The sequence below is a fragment of the Rhinopithecus roxellana genome, chromosome 17, assembly GCF_007565055.1.
Source record: "Rhinopithecus roxellana isolate Shanxi Qingling chromosome 17, ASM756505v1, whole genome shotgun sequence".
Lineage (NCBI taxonomy): Eukaryota > Metazoa > Chordata > Mammalia > Primates > Cercopithecidae > Rhinopithecus > Rhinopithecus roxellana.
The window spans coordinates 19206894-19229263 of NC_044565.1; the positions used below are offsets into that span (position 1 = coordinate 19206894).

At 40.2% G+C, this 22370-nt stretch overlaps 1 protein-coding gene across 3 annotated transcripts in view; it reads right to left on the bottom strand.

Annotated features, from left to right (window-relative positions):
• Nucleotides 1–3638: 3638 nt before the first annotated feature.
• KDM3A (lysine demethylase 3A) overlaps nt 3639–22370 on the bottom strand; it is a 52239-nt gene continuing 33507 nt past the window's right edge. For 2 of the 3 annotated variants that reach the window (XM_010382012.2, XM_030921453.1), the window contains exons 13-26: nt 19494–19646; nt 19261–19356; nt 18816–18943; nt 17188–17383; nt 15471–15643; nt 14875–15111; nt 13328–13499; nt 12460–12547; nt 11651–11781; nt 6910–7029; nt 6688–6827; nt 5294–5470; nt 5082–5216; nt 3639–4324 (exon numbers count right to left, since the gene is read on the bottom strand). In XM_010382012.2, the coding sequence (XP_010380314.1) occupies nt 4244–4324; nt 5082–5216; nt 5294–5470; nt 6688–6827; nt 6910–7029; nt 11651–11781; nt 12460–12547; nt 13328–13499; nt 14875–15111; nt 15471–15643; nt 17188–17383; nt 18816–18943; nt 19261–19356; nt 19494–19646 (2027 nt within the window). In that variant the 3' untranslated portion in view covers nt 3639–4243. The remainder of the gene's footprint in view (nt 4325–5081; nt 5217–5293; nt 5471–6687; nt 6828–6909; nt 7030–11650; nt 11782–12459; nt 12548–13327; nt 13500–14874; nt 15112–15470; nt 15644–17187; nt 17384–18815; nt 18944–19260; nt 19357–19493; nt 19647–22370) is intronic. The other variant, XM_030921454.1, reaches the window with a different exon arrangement.

The window sequence follows — 22370 nt, forward strand, 5'->3', positions numbered from 1 at the left end:
CAACCAGGCAAAACATCAATAAAGAAACAGAGGGCTTGGATGACACTATATACCAAACAGACCCAACAGACATACAGAATGACCCACCCAACAACAGCAAAATATACACTGTTCTCAAATGCAAATGCGACAATCTCCAGCATAAACCATATGGGCACAAAACAAGTCTCAAGAAATTTAAAAAGACTGAAATTATACAAAGTATCTTTGCCAACCAGGATGGAATAAAATCAGAAATCAGTAACAGAGGAAAACTAAAAAATTCACAAATATGTGGAAATTAACAGTCTTAACCAAAGGGTCAAGGAAGAAATCACAAGAGAAATTAGAAAATACCTGAGACATGGCTCACGCCTGTAATCCCAGCACTTTGGGAGGCTGAGGCGGGCATATCACGAGGTGAAGAGATCGAGATCAGCCTGGCCAACATGGTGAAACCTCCTCTCTACTAAAAATACAAAAATTAGCTGAGCATGGTGGCATGCACCGCAGTGCTAGCTACTCGGGAGGCTGAGGCAGGAGAATCGTTTGAACCCAGGAGGTGGAGGTTGCAGTGAGCCAAGATCACACCACTGCACTCCAGCCTGGTGACAGAACAAGACTCTGTCTTAAAAAAAAAAAAAAAAAAAAAAAAAACCTGAGCTAAATGAAAATGAAAACACAACATGCCAAAACATAGGGGATGCAGCAAAAATAATGCTGACAGAGAAATTTACGGCTATAAATACCTATATTAAATGAGAAGAAAGATTTCATATCAATAACTGTCATAGTCCATTCAGACTCCTATAACAACATACTTAAGACTAGGTAATTTAACAAACAAAAAAAATTGCTCACAGTACCACAGGTTTTCCAGAGGCTGGAAAGCACAAGACCAGGGCAGCAGCAGATTTGGTGTCTGGTAAAGGCTTGCTCTCTGCTTCATGGACGGTGCCTTCTAGCTGTGTTTTCACATTCCCGAAAAGTTAGAGGAACTTGCTTGAGCCTCTTTGATAAGCACTAATCCCACTCATGATGTTCATGTGAAGCCCTAATAACTTATTTCCCAAAGGCTCCACCTCTTAATACTATTTTTTTTTTTTTTTTTTTTTTTGAGATGGAGTCTCACTCTGTCGCCCAGGCTGGAGTGCAGTGGCCGGATCTCAGCTCACTGTAAGCTCCACCTCCTGGGTTCACGCCATTCTCCTGCCTCAGCCTCCCGAGTAGCTGGGACTACGGGCACCCGCCACCACGCCCAGCTAGTTTTTTGTATTTTTTAGTAGAGACGGGGTTTCACCATGTTAGCCAGGATGGTCTCGATCTCCTGACCTCGTGATCCGCCCGTCTCGGCCTCCCAAAGTGCTGGGATTACAGGCGTGAGCCACCGCGCCCGGCCTCTTAATACTATTACATTGGGCATTAGATTTCAATATATGAATTTTGAGAGTCAACAACATTCAGACCATAGCAATAACCTAACTGTACACCTTAAGGAACCAGAAAAAAAGAGAAACAAACTAAACCCAGAGCTAGCAAAAGGACAAAGATTAGAGCAGATATAAATGAAATTGGAAACAGAAAAACTACAGAAAAATCAACAAAATCAAAAGACAGTTCTATAAAAATACCAACAAAATTAACAAGCCTAGAGCTAGACTGACTATAGGAGGATGAGGATGAGGGCAGAAGTTACTAAAATCAGATACGAAATAGGAGAAACCACCACTACACAAATAAAACGGATTTTAAAAGAATGCTATAAACAATTATATCTCAATATATCAGCAATATCCTGATACCAATTTCAGACAAAGATACCACAAGAAAAACTACAACAAACCCTTATGGTTACAGATGCAGACATCCTCAAAATACTAGAAAACCGAGTCCAGTAGCCTGTTAAATGAAGTATACACCACAACCAAGTGAGATTTATCCTCGGAATAGACAGGTGGTTCAACATATGAAAATTATTCAGTGTATATGCCACATTAATAGAATGAAGAATGGAGGAAAAACGTGATTTCTACTGTTGCAGAGAAAAACATATGACAAAATCCAACACCCTTTCAGGATAAAAAAAGAAAACAATAAAAAATAGAAGAGAACTTCCTTAACAGTATAAAGGCCATAGATGAAAAATACACAGCTAAGTCACTCTGAAAGCTTTCCCCTAAAGATGAGGAACAAGACAAGGATGCCCACTTTTACTACTTTTATTCAACATGGAACTGAAAATTCTAGCCAGAGCAATTAGGCAAGAAAAAGAAAGGTATCCAGATTATATACAGGAGTAAGTAAAATTATCCCTGTTCACAGATGGCATGATTTTATATGTATAGTTGCAAAATACAAATCAATGCCAAGAATCGGTTGCATTTATAAATGCTAGCAATACAAGAAGAAAAATAATTTCACTTATCATAGCAAAAAAAGAATAAAATACCTAGGAATAAATTTAACCACGAAGGTACAAAACTCATACAACTGAAAACTACAAAACATTGCTGAAAGAAATTAGACACCAATAAATGGAAACACAACATCCCACGCTCATGGATTGCAAGAAGTAGACTGTTAAGATGACACACTACCCAAAGCAACATACGGGTTCAATGCAATCTCTATCAATACCCAGATGGTGTTTCTTGCAGAAATAAAAAAACCGATCCCAAAATTCATATAGAATTTCCAGTGACCCTAACTAAATCAATCATGAAAAAGAAGACCAAAGTTAGAGAACTCACAGTTCTTGATTTTAAAACTTACTACAAAGTAGCAGACATCAAAACAGTGCAGTATTGGCATAAAGACAGATACACAGACCAATGGAATATGAGAGCCTAGAAATATGCTTTCCCATCTGCGATCAATTGATTTTTAACTAGAGTGCCAAGACCATTCAATGGGGGAAAGAACAGTGTTTGACAAATGTTGCTGGGAAAACTGGGTATCCATATTCAAAAAAATGAAGTTAAATCTTTACCTTACACCATATTTAATTATTAACTCCAAATAGGTCAAAGATTTAAGAGCTAAAATTTTAAAACTCCTAGAAAACATAAGAGCAAATCTTTTGACCTTAGATTTGGCAATGGGTTTTTAAATTTAATACTGATCCTCTGGCCTCCTACTCAGCTCACAAGTTAAAACTCAGGTTCTAGGGTTTGCCTATGTACTACCTGATTTCAATGTTTAATTCCTTTTTTTTAAAGAAATTAAATGAAAGAGTGGCCTCGGAGAATCAGTGGGCTAACAAAAGGTGCTTCTTTGTGAATTTTTTTCCTTCACAGGTAGTACTGTCATAGAACTTAATTTCATTTTCCTTCATAAACTTTCATTATGAAGGCCCAGAAGACAAAGTGTTTCATTACTTACCTTTTTAGAACCATTTAACCTGGCACTACTTGGTTTCTTGGTTAATTCCTGTTTCTAAATTTAATTGGTGGTGTTTCCTTGACAAAGTGTGACAGGGTTTCTACCTGGCTGAGCAGGAATTTCCATGTTAGCTTTGTAATAATCACTCAGAAAATCACTACAGCATCAAACTTCTTCACTTTTGAGAAGAGTTCTTGGAGCAATTCATTACACCTGCATTTGAAGAAAGTTGTGTTGAAACCACAATGAGAGGATAATGCCAATAAACTGAGCCAAAATATTATATGAATATTTTAATGCAAAATGCTTAACACTTAAAATTAGCAAAGCTTCATTTAAATTAAAATTCCATTTAACTAAAGATGGTTAACCCCAAGAAATTGTACAGTAGTTGATTTCTGCTATATAATCCCAATCCTATGCCATACAATAAGAACTGCAACATGAGCTGTCACTTCCTCCATTGCTCTTCTGGACCCTAAGGGATGAGGGAGAGGGGACTCAGACACAAAACAAAATACAACCCAAGTAAACTGTGCAGTGATTCCTAATAGTTATAAACCCAATCTAAGTTGTCCAAACAGCTGGAGAATAACTGCAGGTATTGTTCCAGAGCTGATATGAGGTTTTGCTTTTACAGCCTGGTAAAAGTTCTGCACTAGGTGAGAAGTCACAGTTTAAGGATGCATGTTCTGTAAATAGTTACCACATATACACATTTACTGTCTGTAAACACTAGAAATATACGTTAGACAGAGTACCCTCACAAGTTGGGTACAGTTTAAAAAAGAAGATGAGGTAACATGAATCTCAAAAGTCCACAGGAATCCTGCCTGAAGAGTTTGAACAGCTGCCTGTAATTCATTTCCAATGTGCAGGGAGATTAAGGTTTGCCAAAACTGGATTCACTGGCCTTTAGCATAGCAACTGCATCTTTCACTGCATGGTAGATAACATTCTTCACCTAAAAATAATAGAAAATATGGTCATTTTACATTTAAATCTGAAACCTGTCACTAAGAATAAACTTCTACCAATTTTATTACCTTCTCGCAGAATTTAAAATTCAATATTCGTATGAAATGTCAACACTGCAAAGGTCCCTGGGCTCCTTCAGACCAGTATTTCATATACATTTTAAACCCATAATTTCAAGAACTTAAAAAGCTCATTTTCCCCCTTTTAAAGGTTTTGATGCCACGTAGACCTACTCACAGTGAGTACAGGGAGAGGCAACTCCAAGGTACAGCTTTATTATTTTTCCCTAATTTTCCAAACATGAAATATGTTACATAATTCATTACTGAAATCCTTTTGAAAATACCACCCCTTCAGACCTCTTTCAGTCTCAGAGATTCAGTTCTGCTCTACCTAAGGGTGATGAGAACACTGCAGCACTGAAGGTTAAGAACTGTGTTCATGACCCCTGACAGGCAGCTGGGCCAAGGTCAGAAGACAAATCTATCCATTTTCAGTACTAAGGCCTTTCTCTGTGGGGACAGTTCCTTACAGATTCTAAACAATATCTAATCAAACCAAGGTGAGATTTCCTCTTGTTCCTCCCTCATTTAAGCAGATAGTGGTACTAGATATAAAGTAAGTTCATCAACTCACTGTGCTACTAAGTACGATATGGCCAAGTCCACTGACTCTCTTTAAAAGGTCAAGAATGGGCCATGAAGCCATAGCCAGAGAATGCTAGGAATTGGTGCTATTTTTACCTGTAATTTATCTTCATGATTGGTATGAGTCTGTGACAGATAGCGGAATTCCTGAGTAAGCCAGAAGCAGTGTTTAACATGCTCTGGAGAAACAAAATCTTCAGCCACTTTGATGCAGCTATACAAGTTATGAACCTGAAAAACAGCAAGTGATATCAGTAACCCAAAAGTTCATACTATAAAGAGAATAAAGAAAAAGTAATGATTCTTGCCTGATGTGGAGCTCCTGCCGGGATAAACACCACATCCCCAAGAAACTGCACAATAGCCCAGCCTTGAACTCCATACTCTTGATGAAGACGCTTTCTTAATGATCGGTCTAAATACCAGCTTTGATCATGAATAGGATCGTGGTCTGCTGGGTTTTCTTGACCTTGCTCTTCTGACACCTAGAATACACTCAAAATGTTATGCAACAGTAACATGCTAAGGCCCAATAAGCCATTTTTTTCCTCTAAACAGTGTTGGCAGTTCATAAATGTCAGGCCTTCTTCAACTTAAGTGCCCCCATTGGCAGAAAAAGACAAGTAGTACTGGAAGACTTCAGCTGAATGAACCAACAGAAGGAGGACGAGGAAAATGTGGCTTCTCTGATGTCAGTTCCCATAAACCATGCCTGGCAGGCTCTGTATAAGTTTGTAAATACTGTATTTAAACAATATTTTAGTCTAGACTTTTAAACATAAGTAGGCTCAGGCTCCTTATAAATGAACTTGTTTTAAAGTTATTAGAAACCTGTCTTCACTTAATCTGACTTATGAAACAGTCCCAAAGACAGCTGCAGATTAGACCCGTTTATCCTTGATCCAGTAACTGGTAAAGCAGAGACTCAGAGTGACAATATCAAAGGAACAATATGGTGACCAAGCCAGTTTTCTGCAAGAGCCAAATGATCCTTAGCCAGAAACACCTTGATTCAAACAAATGCTTGTTAAAGACATACTTGGGGCCAGCTAACAGGTTAGGAATGTTCATATCCAAGACTCATGAATGACTGAAGCATATTAGCCAAAGACACCTGGGTTGCAACTGGCAGCCTCAGTGCCAAACAAGTTTAAAACTGAACATGTCTCATCTTTCTAGTTGCCTAGAATTTCCACACATAGCCCTTGCTGAAAAAACCTGCCAACTACAGGGGAAACCTAGAATCTTCTGAATCCCTGCATCCCTTGCTAATGACAAGTAGGGTCACTTGCTACATGAGAGTGGACAAAACCAAACTTAGTAACTCACTCAGAACATGGTCACTCAGGGCCAAGGATACATGCACCTCTGAAGTGCTCAGATTCTTAAGGCAGTAAAAACAAATAGATGCTGGGAGATGATCAGATGCAGTAACTTGAAAGCAGAGAACAAAAATCTCTAAATGCACTCTAACACAAAACACAGCCATAAAAGACAAGGCCTGCTTTTTTTTAGGAGTGTAACCCTAATCATTTAGAATCCTTGTTCCTTAGCAACCACCTTCAGCCTATTCAATCTGACAGGTACAGATTTAACTTTTCAGGTCGTGACAGTTCCCCTAGCCAAGCCAGTCAGTTCACCACATGTAACTTAATACTGCTATTCTCTATTCCTCTGTTCACACACGCCATAAAAAGCACACCTTTTTAAGAAATTCCCTTATCTTCTCTGTGTCCTTCGCAGCATATATGTGCCACAGTGCTCCCGGCTTCTCTTTTCCTTCAATAAATCGCTTTATTGTGAGTTCGTCAGAATCTCCATCTTGGATGGTCTTAAGGACTTCTAGAGCAAGAAGAGAAAGCAAATATCAGACCACAGGCCCTGGCTCAAAGAGTAAGCCCTCCTTTTATGCTCAGCACCCTACCTTCTTCTTGCTCACACTGTCCTTTGGGAATTCCCACATAGACCATGACATTAGCTGCATCAGATACATCTAAGTGAAGATTTGTTGTTCCATATTTCCGATCTTCAGGAGTAATTAATCCTGCAAAAACAAAGTGCCTTAAGTTTACGGAAGACAACAAAGGCTGCCATAGTCTTTCTACTACCTGGGGGATGGTAGGTCCCTGATTGACTCTTCTGCTGAGAATAAAAATTCTGGATCAAACTATTGCAAAAAAAAAATCTTTAACCTATCAATGTGCTAGCAAGAAAAGAAGGAATACTCAGAAGCCAAAAACAGCAGGAAATGGAAGTGGTAAAGCAGGCTTCTGAAGGTGGGATTTGCCAAAAGGACATCTGCTAAATCAAGTGAGCTCAGGCTCTGATTGTTGCCATACCCTAGGAGTTCTGGGACAAGAGGCAAAGCCCAAGGACCACTCAAGATGGGGAGTCCAAGGGAAAGCCCCCACCCACACACACACACAAACCTGGAACCTCAAATGGCTATCATGAGTATAAGAAGGAACACTGCCCAACGCATTCTTTGGTTCTCTCAACTGTAAAAGAGGAGGGGTGAGGAGTGATTCAGAACGACAGGTCCCTCCAGTGTTCATAGTCTGTGGCTAATTCCTTGCTCACAGGAGAAGGCTCACCTTGCTCAGCAATCATCCTGAAGCTTACCCTGCAGTCACCTTGGGTAACCCATTCTAACACTAGGACTCTGCTTCTTAGGCTGGGCAGTTGAGAGAAGCACAGCTTGTAGTGAGCAAGCAGCGGCTGTTTTCTAACCTGCCAGCCTCTGAAAACGCCCCACAATACTGTTTTGGAGGAAGGCTTTATCTCTGGCTTGCCTGGGGCTGTGGTTTTAGAGGGGCTACACTTTTGAGAGGGCACATTTCTTCATTCCAAGTTGGGACCAGGGCCCCAGAACCCTGTTGTACTTTTTCTTTCCAGCTTGCTGAAATATCAGCCCTAGGAATAGGTAAAGCATTTGGTATTAGGGTGAAATCATAGTATAGATGAGAGGATGATGAAAAAATTTAAGGAGAGGAGACAATGAAACAATTATGGCAAAAAGCTGAAAGCTCTTACATAACTGGGTGATGAGTTATATGGAGTCACTACTGTTGTGGGAAGTCAGGGACCCCCAACGGAGAGACTGGCTGAAGCCATGGCAGAAGAACATAAATTGTGAAGATTTCATGAACATTTATTAGTTTCCCAAATTAATACTTTTATAATTTCTTATGCCTGTCTTTACTGCAATCTCTGAACATAAATTGTGAAGATTTCATGGACACTTATCACTTCACCAATCAATACCCTTGTGATTTCCTATGCCTGTCTTTACTTTAATCTCTTAATCCTGTCATCTTCGTAAGGTGAGGAGGATGTATGCTGCCTCAGGACTCTGCGTTAAGTGCACAAATTGTTTGCAGAGCATGTGTGTTTGAACAATAAGTGCACAAATTGTTTGTAGAGCACGTGTGTTTGAACAATATGAAATCTGGGCACCCTGAAAAAAGAACAGGATAACAGCAATGTTCAGGGAACAAGAGAGATAACCTTAAACTCTGACTGCTAGTGAGCTGGGTGGAACAGAGCCATATTTCTCTTCTTTCAAAAGCAAATAGGAGAAATATCACTGAATTATTTTTCTCAGCAAGGAACATCCCTGAGAAAGAGAATGCGTCCCTGAGGGGAGGCTTCTAAAAGGCCCCCTTGGGGGCGGCTGTCTTTTGCGGTCGAAGCTGAAGGGATGAAATAAGCCCAGGTCTCCTGTAGCACTCCCAGGCTTATAAGGACGAGGAAATTCCCGCCTAATAAATTTTGGTCAGACAGGTTGTCTGCTCTTAAACCCTGTCTCCTGGTAAGATGTTATCAATGACAATGGATGTTATCAATGACAATGACAATGTTATCAATGACAACTGCAAACTTCATTAGCAATTTTAATTTTGCCCCATCCTGTGGTCCTGTGATCTCACCCTGCCTCCATTTGCTCTGTGATATTTTATTACCTTGTGAAGCATGTGATCTCTGTGACCCACACCCTATTTGTACACTCCCTCCCCTTCTGAAAATTGCTAATAAAAACTTGCTGATTTTACAGCTGGGGGGCATCACAGAACCTGCCGACATGTGATGTCTCCCCTGGACACCCAGCTTTAAAATTTCTCTCTTTTGTACTCTTCCCCTTTATTTCTCAGACCAGTCGACGCTTAGGGAAATAGAAGAGAACCCACGTTGAATATCAGGGGTGGGGTTTCCCCGATACACTACCAGACTCTCAAGTTTTCAGTGTGTTTGAAAAATAGTTCCACAATAAAAAGCCAAATTTCAGAAAAAAGCAATTAATGTAATAGAAATAAAATGAATAAAATGAACACATGGATGATATATTATTATATGATAGCATGGATGACTATAAAAAATCTGATTCTATTTATATGAAGTTCAAAAGCAGGTAAAAACAAAGAATATTGTGCAGGAATACAAGTATATATGTTAAAAGTATAAATATAAGCGAACGATAAACACAAACTTGAAGATGATGGTTAAGACTAAGGGCAATAGGAAGAGGATGGAGCTGGGAAGAAAAGTAAGGAAAGGAGACTAGGAGGAAAAGCCTTGGCAGGGACTGGCTGCCTGCTGATCCGGCCAGTGCCCCACTGCAAAACGGGGAAGGAAAAAACTGCTGTCCAGCCACTGGCCCAAAGTCCATCAAATCCCAGTCATGGGTAACTGTACATTGATAAAACCAGACTCTAAACTATGGTAAACTCAGATGAAACCAAAATTGTAAAAACATAATGGTCAAAGGGAAAGGAGTGCTAGACAACAAAACATCCTGAAACAAAACACCATGGACTTTTAAGGGAGAAAAAAGCTGAAATAGTAGGGGCTGTTGGGTGATGGGGAGTTAGAGTAGAGGAAGAATAGGAAAATGGGCTCTAGCTTGGAAATTAGGAGATCTAAGTACTAGTCTCAGACCTGCCACTAGCTGACCCCTGGAGATCCTGAACAGGTCAATGTCCCTTCTACTGTCCTCAAGTCCTGGTCCTCATTTGCAAAATGGGCGGGGGGGGGGGGAGTGTTGCAGGAGCTGAAGAGAGGCTGGATTATATGATCTCTCCAAAGGGCCTTTGCACTTACTCTGATTGAAGAGTCACAGCTCAATCACCCAACCTTTGAAAAGACCACTCTTCAATGATGTTTACAATAAGATATAAGGTGTTTGAAAATGAACACATCTTCATTATTTTCATTCCCTGAATGCTTACTTCTGGATGGGAACCCTTTTGTCATAGGAAAAGCTTTTATAGAGTAACACTGCCATCTATTAGTGTCTAGGGGAAAAGACCTGCTGCCAAGCTAGTTAAACCACGCAAGCAATTCTTTTGAAAATTTCTCAGATACCCACCTTTAAAGCTTCAGGATTTCTACAATGCATGGATAAAACTACAGTATCACATGATATTGGAAAAATGCTCTCATACACATAAGTTTGCTCAAGATCCCAACCAGCTGCTTTAATCAGTCTCTGAAGGGCTCGAGGGACAGGACCTCGAGAGAGCACACTGCAGACCCACAGCACATGGAGGACTCACCGAGACCTGAGAAGTGAGGAACAGGCAAAAGGCCTTGTGCCCACCAGGTCTTCTCACCCACACACCATTTCTCACTCTACCCCTACCCTGGCAGAACTATCTTGGGCATGGAGACTGCTGGGAGCTTGCAAACAAAAACACTCCCCTGTCACAACAGTCCCCAACTACACTCCTGGCGGTTCCCTGAGCTGACTCAACATAACAGAATTGTGGAGCTGGAGTCCTTGCCCCTCTTCTCCTCCCCTCCCCCAACAGTCTTTGGAGAACACGGTGAAGACAACAACAGACCTTGTCCTTTTTGAAAAGGACACCCACAGGTCTAAGGCTAGAAATGGAAAGTGACATGGAAGTAATTATGGGAAGAATAAATAAATAATTTCCAAGAGGACTGGAAAAGTAGGGGCCAAATAATAAAAATTAGTAAATAAAATTCACTGAAATATTCAAACAACTAGAGCTGCATTCAACAACAAATAATTCCTTCAAAATGGCCAACTCGAATCCAGCCCTAATTAAAGGCCATGTGTAAAACTGATAAAGATCACAGTTATAATGATGAAAGAAGGCTCTGATAAATGGAGAAACCAATCTTTATCCCAGGCATCCTCCTTGTTAGACAGTATTGAGTCATGTCAAAAGAATAAAAGTCCAATTCAAAGGGTACTTTGAATCCTAAGTAACTAACTTCTACTCACCAATATAGAACACTGCATTTAATTGTAGCAGATGTTAAGACAGCTAGAATGCTAGCAGATTGACCTAAATGTCCGAACACTGAAATCACTAATAAAAGTACATTCTTTCAATGATGTATCACACACCATTAAAAGTGATCTAAAGACTCTTACATAACATGTCAAGAGTTTACAACGTAAAATTAGGTATAGTAAAGGGAAAAACACAAAATTGCATATGCCCTACAACTGCAACTATGAAAATGAAATACACAAACATGTGGCCAGGGAATGAAAAGAAATATGTAAAAGTGAAGGCTGTGGCTGTGTTAAGCATTAAGATTATGAGTGTTTTCCACCTTTCCCTCCCACAAAATCAATTTTCCAAACATTTTCAGTTGCTTTATTTCCAGTTTAAAGTTAGCCATCTCCTCCTTACCATAAGCATTATACATCTTGGGACCCAGATCTGGCCGAACAAAGTAGTTGGGCAGCCTAGAGGCCAAGTTCAGTTTGCCATCTCGCCTTGTGTACTCGGGCAGTGGAATGTTGGCCATCAGATCATCAAACCTAGAACAACAGAACCAGGAATTTGCAAAATAAGATTGCTTTTCTAATTCATTATTGTGTAACCTGTTTTGTTCCTTTTACACCAAAAGGAACAAATATATCTGTGACCATGTAGACAGAGAGAGCCATCAAATATTTAAGATTAGAATTACAGTAGTTACAAACAAACATGTCTTCTTTCTCTCCTACAACACACAAACGTGTCAAAATCGGCTGTAACAGTTCAGACAAAAGATGTCAGCAATAAATTCTAGACAAAAAGTTATGCTTAGAGATACATCATTGATTAGTTATGATACCCTTTTCAAGGTTTCAAGCTCAATCAGGAAAATAGATCCACCCAATAGATGTCTTCTTGTCTAACTCAGTGCTGTGACTATACTGTTCTGACCCTTACACATCAGATTCCACAACTGCCTCCAAATCAGCCTTGTAAGAAAAAGTGAGCCTCTTCTCTAGTAGGGCCTACCACGGAAAATGTGTGGTGTTCCATTAGCCAGGCCTAAAAATAGGCCTCATCTCATCTAAAAATAAACATGCCTCCAATGACTACAGACTAGAAATGAAAAATCAGCAGCAGTATAACTACAGAACTTTTGTTATTTCCTTGAAAACTATTTTCTCACTATCCTACCAAGTCAAGGACAGAATCATCTCTCCCCACCTTCATAATCATACCTGGAAGGCATCATATCTCTAAAATCTTCTCCTGGTGGCCAGTCCTTAAGTTTCAACACCATTGGTTCTTTTTCATTTTTCAAACGATCTGAAAGGTAACCAGAATGAACTGTTACTATTTATAACTCAGAAACAGACCAAAATAAATGACAAAGTAGCATTTTATGCCTCAACAATACAAAGAAATTTATCTCTGCAAAATTTTCATAACCTGATAAATTTAGTATACAAATATTATTACTCCTTATTTTTCCCCTCTTACCAACTATCCACCATTTTATTTCTGCAGTGTAAAGAAATCCATTTGTACCCAGAAGGCAGCAAGGTGCAGCAAAATAAAGATCACCAACTAACGGATTTGTGTCAGGGCCTTGTCTTTCCTAGAAGCTTATTAAGCTGCTACTCGTTCTTGGGAGATTCAGCCACTCCCTTTTGCCCACTGCAGGTAGGTGGTGTTTCGACAGCTGTCATCGATCCAATCTGCTCCTCCTCTACAGTGTTCTGGAAGAAGTGAGCAGCATCCCAACTAATCAACAGCAATGCACGTCAGCAATCAAAGGTCACAGGTGTTTAGTAAACCCAGTTTTCTGAGGTCAGCATGGAACAAATTACTTATTCTGCTCGGAGAGAGAGACTGACCCTATCTGATGTTCTGTCCAGGGACAACAAAGACAAACAGAACAGGTAATAATGCCTCAGAGTTTAAAAGCATAAACATTGTAACAAGGAAGGGGAGGAGAGATGTTAATTTTAAACTCCAAAATCCTGGAAAATGCTGCAGCTGCCACTGATGGGTCTCAGACTCCTGCCATTCCTGTGTTCCCTCCTTTCACATCCTCAAGCCCCTTAAAAGATCTTTTATACATACTTGGAACGTCTTCAAATCCATCCCAGAAGTCTCCTACTGTGGCTCCTGTGATGATTTCATTGGTCCTACAATTAACTAGGTCTACTTCCTGCTCACCAAACTCTTTCCTGAAGGATTCAGGTTTCCAAAGTTCAGAGTTCAATTTGTGATGCACTCCAGACACCATCACTGGCTAAATGAAGAGAAGACGACTTTAGTCTGAACTCTGGCAGCTCTGTCCCATTCCCGAAGGCCGTCCCTCTTCACACTGCTATTGGTGTATTTCCATGGAGCTGATGCTCCATCTCAGATGGTGATGTGACAGTTTAGGCTTAGTTCTCTGAGCTCCCGAAGCACCTCCAACCTTCACCATTCATCTGCTTACACACCTCTTGCTCTCAAAACTACATGGGTAAGCATCTAGCACAAAGGATCACCTTTCCATTACTCACAGCAAGACGGACTGTGAAGAAGACAAGGGCTGGAAGGAGTGTCCAGTGACACCAGTCACTGGCGAAACAGGGTGACCCCACTATACTTGAGCCTGTGACTGCCAAGCAGGAATATGGTCGGTGACACCCCTCACTACTACTGGCTGTGTGAGGGTGCCAAATCTTTTGGCTGTCTAAGACAACCCAGAAGCTCTAACCTTTATGAGAAATAGTCTAACTTTAAATGAAATAGTCTAACTTTATGTGACTTTATAGTTTAACTTTATGTGAAATAGTCTAACTTTATAGTTTAACTTTACGTGAAACAGTCTAACTTTAAAATATTGGCAACAAGCAAGAAAGCCTGCTGATGCACTGTATTCAGCTCATCATTTTGTTTCTTGTCTATATATGATTAAAGGAGCAAATCCTATTAGTACACTAGATGGAGAAAAACATTTTTGAAAATTTATTTTTGGTTAAACACTCACATATTTCTGTTTGGCAATTCTCCCAAATCCTTGTCCAAGAGAGCAGAGTATTCCTTTAGCAAAGACCCTATCTGGCCAAACAGAGAAGCCAAAGATCCAGAAAACAGAACCAAAACAAGAAAGCACAGAAGCAGGCCTAGAAATTCCCCTAAAGATATTAACCAACACTTAAGATCCAACAACACTGCCCTTTAAAGCAGGCACCTGGGGACTATATGACACTACACGGCCCTAGCCTACCTAGAATTGCCTTCAGCACAGGCTTTCCATTCAGGTTAAGAGGGGTGCATGATTTTCTACCACATTTTGTCTAATCTCCCAAATCCCATCAGCCTGTAGTCACACTCTCACTTCCTCTGCTGAGGTTTACCATAGGAATCACCAAGCCTGGATGCCCTCATCAAAAACCCAACGGGGACTGGTAGGAAGCAATAAAAACCTGAATGGAAAAATCAATTTAGGACCATCTGCTTTAAAAAGGAAGACCCACAGCCACATCCTGACCTAATTATATTCACCTAAACAATAAAGAATAAAACAGAAGGTGAAGGGGTGGGAGAAGGCTGGGGTGGTGGTGTCAGAAGTCTGCCAAAGGAACTGAGAAGGGGGTTCTGAATAGGGCTGGAGGATGGGAGGCCTACATTACCTGTCCTTGTTTCCAGCACTCCCTAAACACATTCCAGTTGCTCTTATTATTGGGGTCTTGCAAGCACAGCAAGCGATTATCACAAAGCCAATAGTGAGGAGTGTCAAAGCCCAGAATGCTGGGCTTGATCGTCAGTCCTTGAGGCCTCTTAGACAAATCAGAAGAAGTCTTATTTTGCACCAAAGAGGCAAAGATGTCATCAAGGATTTTTGGTGTATTCTTGAGTCCATTTTCTGTCTGAATTGGAGAAAGAACAAAAGTCTCAAATATGTCATTCCCCTACCATCAAGAAACCCCATTCCCATAATGATGAGTATATATTACACATCCAGAAGATTCTAAGCCAGGTCCCCCAGGCAAAGAGGCACGTCCCCTGTCCCCACTTGACAACTCACAGAAGTGAGGTAACATAAGAAAGTGGCCTGGCCCAGAACTATAGTCCCATAAAACCTATCCTCCAATGACTCAAGCCTTCTGAACCCACAAAGGTAAGTATGTGATTCAGTCTCCTTTCTACTTTCAGTTCCAACTTCTCTACTCTCTTCCTGTTCTGTTTTCAACTTTACAACATGTAGTACCAACAAACAAACATATACCTTTCCTGTAGAAGAATTCAAGAGATTCCGGAGGAAACCAGAATTGTTGTTGCTTACGGGTGTCAAAATTGTGCTGTTAAACGTTTGGAGGACTGTGCTGGATTTGCTTAAAGGCGGGAGGGGTGGAAGGCATTTGATTTCATTCTTTAAAATTGGCATCGTTGGTTGTTTTTCTAAAATAAAACCAAAACATCCAGATGAAAAAATATTCTGAAAGGCAAATCCCTTATTAGTATTCTACAAACAGAATTACTTCAGAACTTGCTTTCTATTTACTGGAACAAAAAAAAACTTTAGGAGATAAGTATGAATGATATGACTTACTTAGACAAGGATTCCTCATTGAGGTTAAAACAATAACTATCCAGTACAACGGAATTTTGTAAATTGACCTTTGTATCTAGCAACCCTGACAAATGTTTAGTAAATGTAGATTCTTTTGGATTTTTTGCTTGTACTGTCTACAAATACTGGCAGCATTCTCTTTACACTTTTTTTTCCCTCAATGCACTGACCAGGACTTCCAGTACAATGCTTAATAAAAAGTGGTAATAGATATCCTCTGTCTTAAACATAGAAACTGTTAAAATAAAACAAAACAAAAAAACCTCAAAGACCAGCTTGGCCAACATGGCAAAACCCCGTCTCTACTAAAAATAGAAAAATTAGCAGGGCGTGGTGGCAGGCTTCTATGATCCTAGCTACTCGGGAGGCTGAGGCAGGAGAATCACTTGAACCTGGGAGGTAGAGTGCAATGTGAGCCAAGATCGTGCCACTGCACTCCAGCCTGGGTGGACACAGCAAGATTCCGTCTCAAAACACCTCAAAAACAAATTTTTTTAAAAATTCAATGATTATTTATGATGTCTCCAGTTTTTTTGCTTAAACTCTTGATTAAGAATGTTCTTAAGTTTTTTGTAAATCATAAACAGGTAGTGAATTTTACTTAATGTTTTCTTGCATCTTGTCCCATGATTCTTCTATATTTTTGAATGTCAGACTACATCTTCATTTCTGGAAAAACCTTGAAAAATTTAAATTCTTTTCCAGCCACTTGCTAATTGTCTTACTTCGGCTCAAATGTGCTGGTTTCTATGCTTCAGCTTCCTCATCAGTAATACAGAAATAATAACAATACTGATGACTGAGCATCATGGAATTACATCACATGTAAAGAGAGGGCCTGGACCACAACAGGAGTTTGAATATTCTTTTTCCTCTTTCTAAGGTATATATAAACTCACCAGCTGTGCTCTTGCTAGCTTTTCAAATTATTTTTTTCTACAACAGTCCTCTTAGACCTGATTTATGAGTTCTTTTCAGAGCTCCTTATCACATTTTTAAAACTATATAAAGGTTTTTCCAGAAATTCAGGTGTAGTCTAACATTCAAATATTCCTTCATTTACAGTGTCAAATTTGATTCATTAAAATTTTGTTCCAGATCTTTATATGAAAGAAGTGGCCTGCAATTCTTCTCTTCTGTAACACAGCCAGAAGGCAGAAGTCTCTACATTTTAATGCAGAAAAATTTCTCCTCTTTGGTACTGCATTTCAAAAACACTTTCATTTGTGGCAGGTTCCAGGATGACTCCAGAGAAGCACTTTCCATTCCACAGGACTTCTAACCACTGTCCTCCCGGCAACTGAGGTTGCCAAGTCCTTCCATGAATGGACTAAAATACTCAGGAACAAACAAGAAAGCAGGAAACACTCACCCTTGTTTTCCTTGTTGACATTCCCACTGGTTAGGTCTGCCAGCCAGTTTAGAGGAGATGTGCTGGCTGGACAGGCAGGCTTCATGCTGCCGGCTGGCTTGGAGACTGCTTCCCCACCCACAGCTGCTGGCTCCAACACTGAGGGATTCTGCTGGAGCACTGTACCAAGAGTCGGTTTTTCTCCAGCTAAAGAAGTCTGTGTTAAGCATTAAAGGACGATTTTACATAAGCTGAAGAATGACAGCTTCCTTTTCTTTTATTCTCTCCTAATAGCCGACTGACAAGTGAGATAAATATCCAGAACAAAACCACCTAATAGCTAGCCCTGGGTATCCCCACAGCTGCAGTAATCCCGCACTAGTAGAGAGTAACTACAAGGTAGAAGAGATGTTAGCAACTTAAAACACAGCAAGCTATTACCCCGCGCACCCTTTTACCAGCCCCTGCTGGTACCTATTCCTATTACTCTATGTACCATGCTGGTTTAAAATGACCAGTTTGTGCCTGTCTCCCCTATGAACTCATCCCAGAATCCAGGATAGGCACAGAAAACATGGTTGAAAATGAATAAATGAGGCAGGCAGGAAAGGTAAAGCTGTGATTTCAGAAGGAAATAGGATGCAGAGAAAGAGAAAATGCTATTTTGACTTAGCTTTAAAAATGTGATGAGGAGCTCTTAAAAGAACTCATAAATTAAATCTAAGATGACTGCTGTAGAAGAAAATAATTTTTAAAACTGGCAAGAGCCAGTTTATATATACATAAGAAGGAGAAAAAAAATATCCAAACTCCTGTTGTGGTCCAGGCCCTCTCTTTACATGTGATATAATTCTGTGATGCCCAATCATCAATATTGCTTATTATTTCTATATTACTGATGAGGAAGCTGAACCACATAGAAACCAGCTCACTTCAGCCAAAGTAACACAACTAGCAAGTGGAAGGAAAAGACTTCACATTCAGTTCTGACTCCAAATATTACAAGTCTTCTGCTCTCCCATCCTGCCTATGACACCACAGCTTTATAGAAATGTAAATTTCTGATTATTAAACACAATGCGGCATACTGAATACTGCAACAAGGGGGAGAAGGGACAGCAAGGCATACATGTGACGGTGGAGAGGAGAGGGATGCCACCCGGGAGACATATGAGGACTGAGAAAATTATCATTTTTTACATTGCATGATGGGCAACTAAAGGTTCATTTTATCATTATTTCCTTCAACTCTTCATAAACGTAGGCAAAATATATTTAGTAATTTTTAAAATGTTAAGGCTTATCTGAATAATTTTAATTCTGCAAAATACACAGAATTCTTTTTAAACCCTTTACAAACTCGACAGCTACTTATTAGACAGACTACTATAGAACCTTTTGCTTTTTCAAGAAACAAAAATGTAAAACCTACTAAAAGGGGCCACAGAAGAGTCTACAAAAGTAATGTGAAAAGTCAGAACAGGTCTCTGAACTATCACATGAAATGTATGAATTATTTCTCTCTCTCTTTCCACTGATTACTATCCCCAGGTTCCTTTCAAACGCACTGATAGAAATCCTTGGGTTATTTGAAAAACAGACAAATGACAATTACAAGGGATGGTGAATTTAACATAAGCAGTAAATACCTGTTTTAGGTCTTCCTTTGAGGCTGGCTTTGAAAAGAGTTTGAATTGCCTGTTTGAACAAGGGCAGTTTGCCTTTATTCCCCATTTCGCTCTTACAGAATGAACAATGTCTCCAACATCATACAGGGCTAGAAAGGGCAGAGGCAAACATCTGAACAAGGGTATTAGGTACTTTCAACCTCAACGTTACACAGCAGAAGCTGGCATTCCCCACAGGATTACTTTTGCCACTCCCTCCTTTTCATCCTGCTCCAGAGGCCTTCCCCAAAATACATTTTCTTTTCTTCTACAAAATTATCCTACAAAACTTTAATCAAAAAGTGTTGGAGGACTTATTTAATACACTTCTGGACAAAAATAAACTTAAGCGAGTAATAAAGTAAAACCAAACTACCAGCCCCCATGAGTTAACCAAGACAAAGGGAAAGAAAAGCACATGAAATACCTTTTCCAGGAATGATCTGCGTGGGCATTAAGTTCTCTGGTTCATGTATCTGACTCTTCACGCATTTTAGCCAAGAGAAAGTCTTGTAAGCAGCACCTGCAAATAACTGATTTGTAGTAACTGTTCTTTATAGACTGGCTCCACATGCTTTAAGAAACCCACCAAACACAAATCAACAAAAAACTTGATTTAACTCTGTAGAGGGGCTGGAGGAGAATCAAATCGGTTCTCACCCTGTTGGCAATTCTTTCTCCTCATCCGATAGCAATCCACACATACTCCAAACCCACACCGAGGACACACCCAGTGCAGGTTGAAGATGGTGGTGTCGCACACATCACACATTTCTCGAACACCTTTGACAGCTCGCTTCCAAGCAACCTGTCCTGCAAAAATCAGTAAATCACTTAGTCTTTGGAAGGAGAGGGCCTCTGAAATCAAACATGAAAGGTAGGGATTGTTGTCATTCCTCCCTGTGACTAGACTTTAGACTTCAAATTAACTTTGTTCAGCTTTCATTGCAAATGCTGTCCTCTGCCCCATGAAGTGCTCCTGGATCCCCTCAGCATTCCTAGTAACTTTAATTTGTACTTCAGATTCATGCCTCTTCTCACTGTATATATTCAGGCACAGTCTCACCTCCCTCCAGAAGACTGAACTCCAAGCAGAATCCCTATTCAGACTGTGCAGCAGTAGTTACACAAGTTGGAGCTCAGACACAGGTATCACACAACAGTGGTTCTTAACCTCTGAGTCATGAGTCACTTTCAGAATTTAAAGGCAGCATGTTCCAGGCTTTCTCCAAAGGAAAAAAAAATTTACTCAGATCCACAAACCCAGTAATCTGCATAGAGCATCAGGTTATTCAGATACCCTACATCCATTCAGACTGCCCATTAAAAACTCCAAGGTGCTCAGCGGGCCTGGAGGGAGTTGCACATTAACTTTGTGCAGGCACAATGGTCCAAGGTCAGTTCCTTCACCAGTCAGTCAGAAATTCGATTTAGCCAGTGCCAGAAATGATGCAAGCACCCAGGACTGACTCTCACTAACCAAACATCCAACAGATTAAGGCAGGATCCAGGATTCCACAAAGCAGCATTTTCTGTTCCAGTGGCCAAGACCTAATAACTGGAGAGAGAGGCCTTCCACCAAAACAGGACAGGCCATTGGACCCTTCCCCCAGATGGAGGAGTGCCAGATCAGGGAACCAAACCAGGTATCAGCAAGCTTTCAGAAATATGAGCAAAGGGAGGACATTTTTGTGGGTCACAGAAAAGCCCAAGGTCTCCTGACTAGGAGACTTCTGGCAGTCAGTCTGTGTGTCTCTCCTGAACAACACTGGATCAATGCTGCTGTACTCCTGTTCTATGGAGAACATCTTCTTCCTAATCCAGTTTGGGGTTAACTCATTCCTTCTTCAGACTGAACACTATCCAAATGACCAAGCTTTAGTTTATACAAAAATCAATCCAATTGCTGAATGAACTTCTGCCATTACATTATAATGTAATAGCACAGGACACAATACATACAGCTTTAGGCATCTTATGAGATTTTATGAACTTCATCTTGGACACTTGGATTAGACTGTTTTATCAGAAAGTACTCTTAGATCTCTTAGCCACCCATTTAATGACTATTTGTCACTGAAAGGACAGAATAAAAGCAGTAATAGTCGAGATCTGCTCCCTAATCTCAGGATCAGAGGTAAACTCTTCTGGGTATGGTGGCGTATTTCAGTGTCACTCACAGTGGGTTTCTCTCTCCAATCTGACCAGCTTGTCACAGAGAAAAGAAAGAGCAACAGGATAATCAAAAAGGCAAGGAGGAAAGGTTAGTCACATTTAAATCTTCAAGGAGGAGAGTTTCTTAATTATGTTCTAAAAGATAACTGTCTACGCCTTTTCTATATTAAAAAAAAAAAACCCACATTTTTCAGATGACTCACCATTATCGAAGACAAAGCCATCACTTGCTTAAAACAGCTCTGCTGATTCAGGAACAAAGCTACTAATACATTCCAAAAAAGTATTTCCACGTTGCAGTAATGTATGTACCACTGCCAGATCAGTTACTTAGGAATTTTTCTTTCGATCTACTACTCTTAAATATATTTAATAAAGAAACTTTGTATTTCTACTGAAACGGGAAAACTAATATTGCTTGTCTTAAACAGACTACGGGGGGGAAAGTATAGTAAGACTTTTGACTTAGAGTCTCCATCCACTACCCTAGCAGAATGAAGTAATTCTAAAGAATGACTCTGGTTGTTCCAGGCACTCACAATTCCCTTTCTCCCAGGCAGCTCTGGATTCCTACAGCTGGGAATGCCCTAGTCCTGTTCCTTGGACTCTGAGAGAGTATCCACATCTATTCACTAAGTTATTTTTGTGCTTAAGCTAGCTTCGGTTAGTTGCTGGTAATAAATCAAAATTGTTAAGACTGGCATGGATGCCTGTATTCAAACATACTTGGGTAAGCAGAGTCTAAAAAGAGACATACCGGAGGAATGGAAAGGCTTCACTTTTAACTTTCAAACACTGGTAAAGATAAAATGATGGAAGAAAATATGAGGCTTACAAGACAGATACCCCATGGTGCTTCTGGCTGGATAACTCATTTCCACAGAGAGACATGGACAGGAAGAGGCTGTACTGTCCTCCAAACATCCTAGCTTAAGATGTCATGAAGGAGGTCTGGCTCTAATGTGGCACCTACCCTGATTCCTGTGGCTTAACAGGCTGCCAGATCAGCATAAGAGTGCTCCCAAAAAGCAGAAGACACAAGCACATGCCCATCTAGAACCTCCAAGTATTCCCTTCACACCTTGACTCTAACAATCATTTCCATTCTGAACCTGTTCTCACTCTCATGTCTGGGACCCAGCCCTGCAGACTCTAACCCAGTAGGTCTAAGAGTTAGCCTTCCCATTCTTTCTTTCCTTGAAATGTATTCATGATTAAGAACCTTTGTTTTAAAATAAACCAATCTGAGACCTCATCCCCTTGTAGTGTGCCTGCACTGCTGGTGAGGCTGTGCAAATTCCACCATTATTGTACCTTCACCTTTCCTAACAAAAAAGGAGTTCTACTCCTTTGGTAATTGGC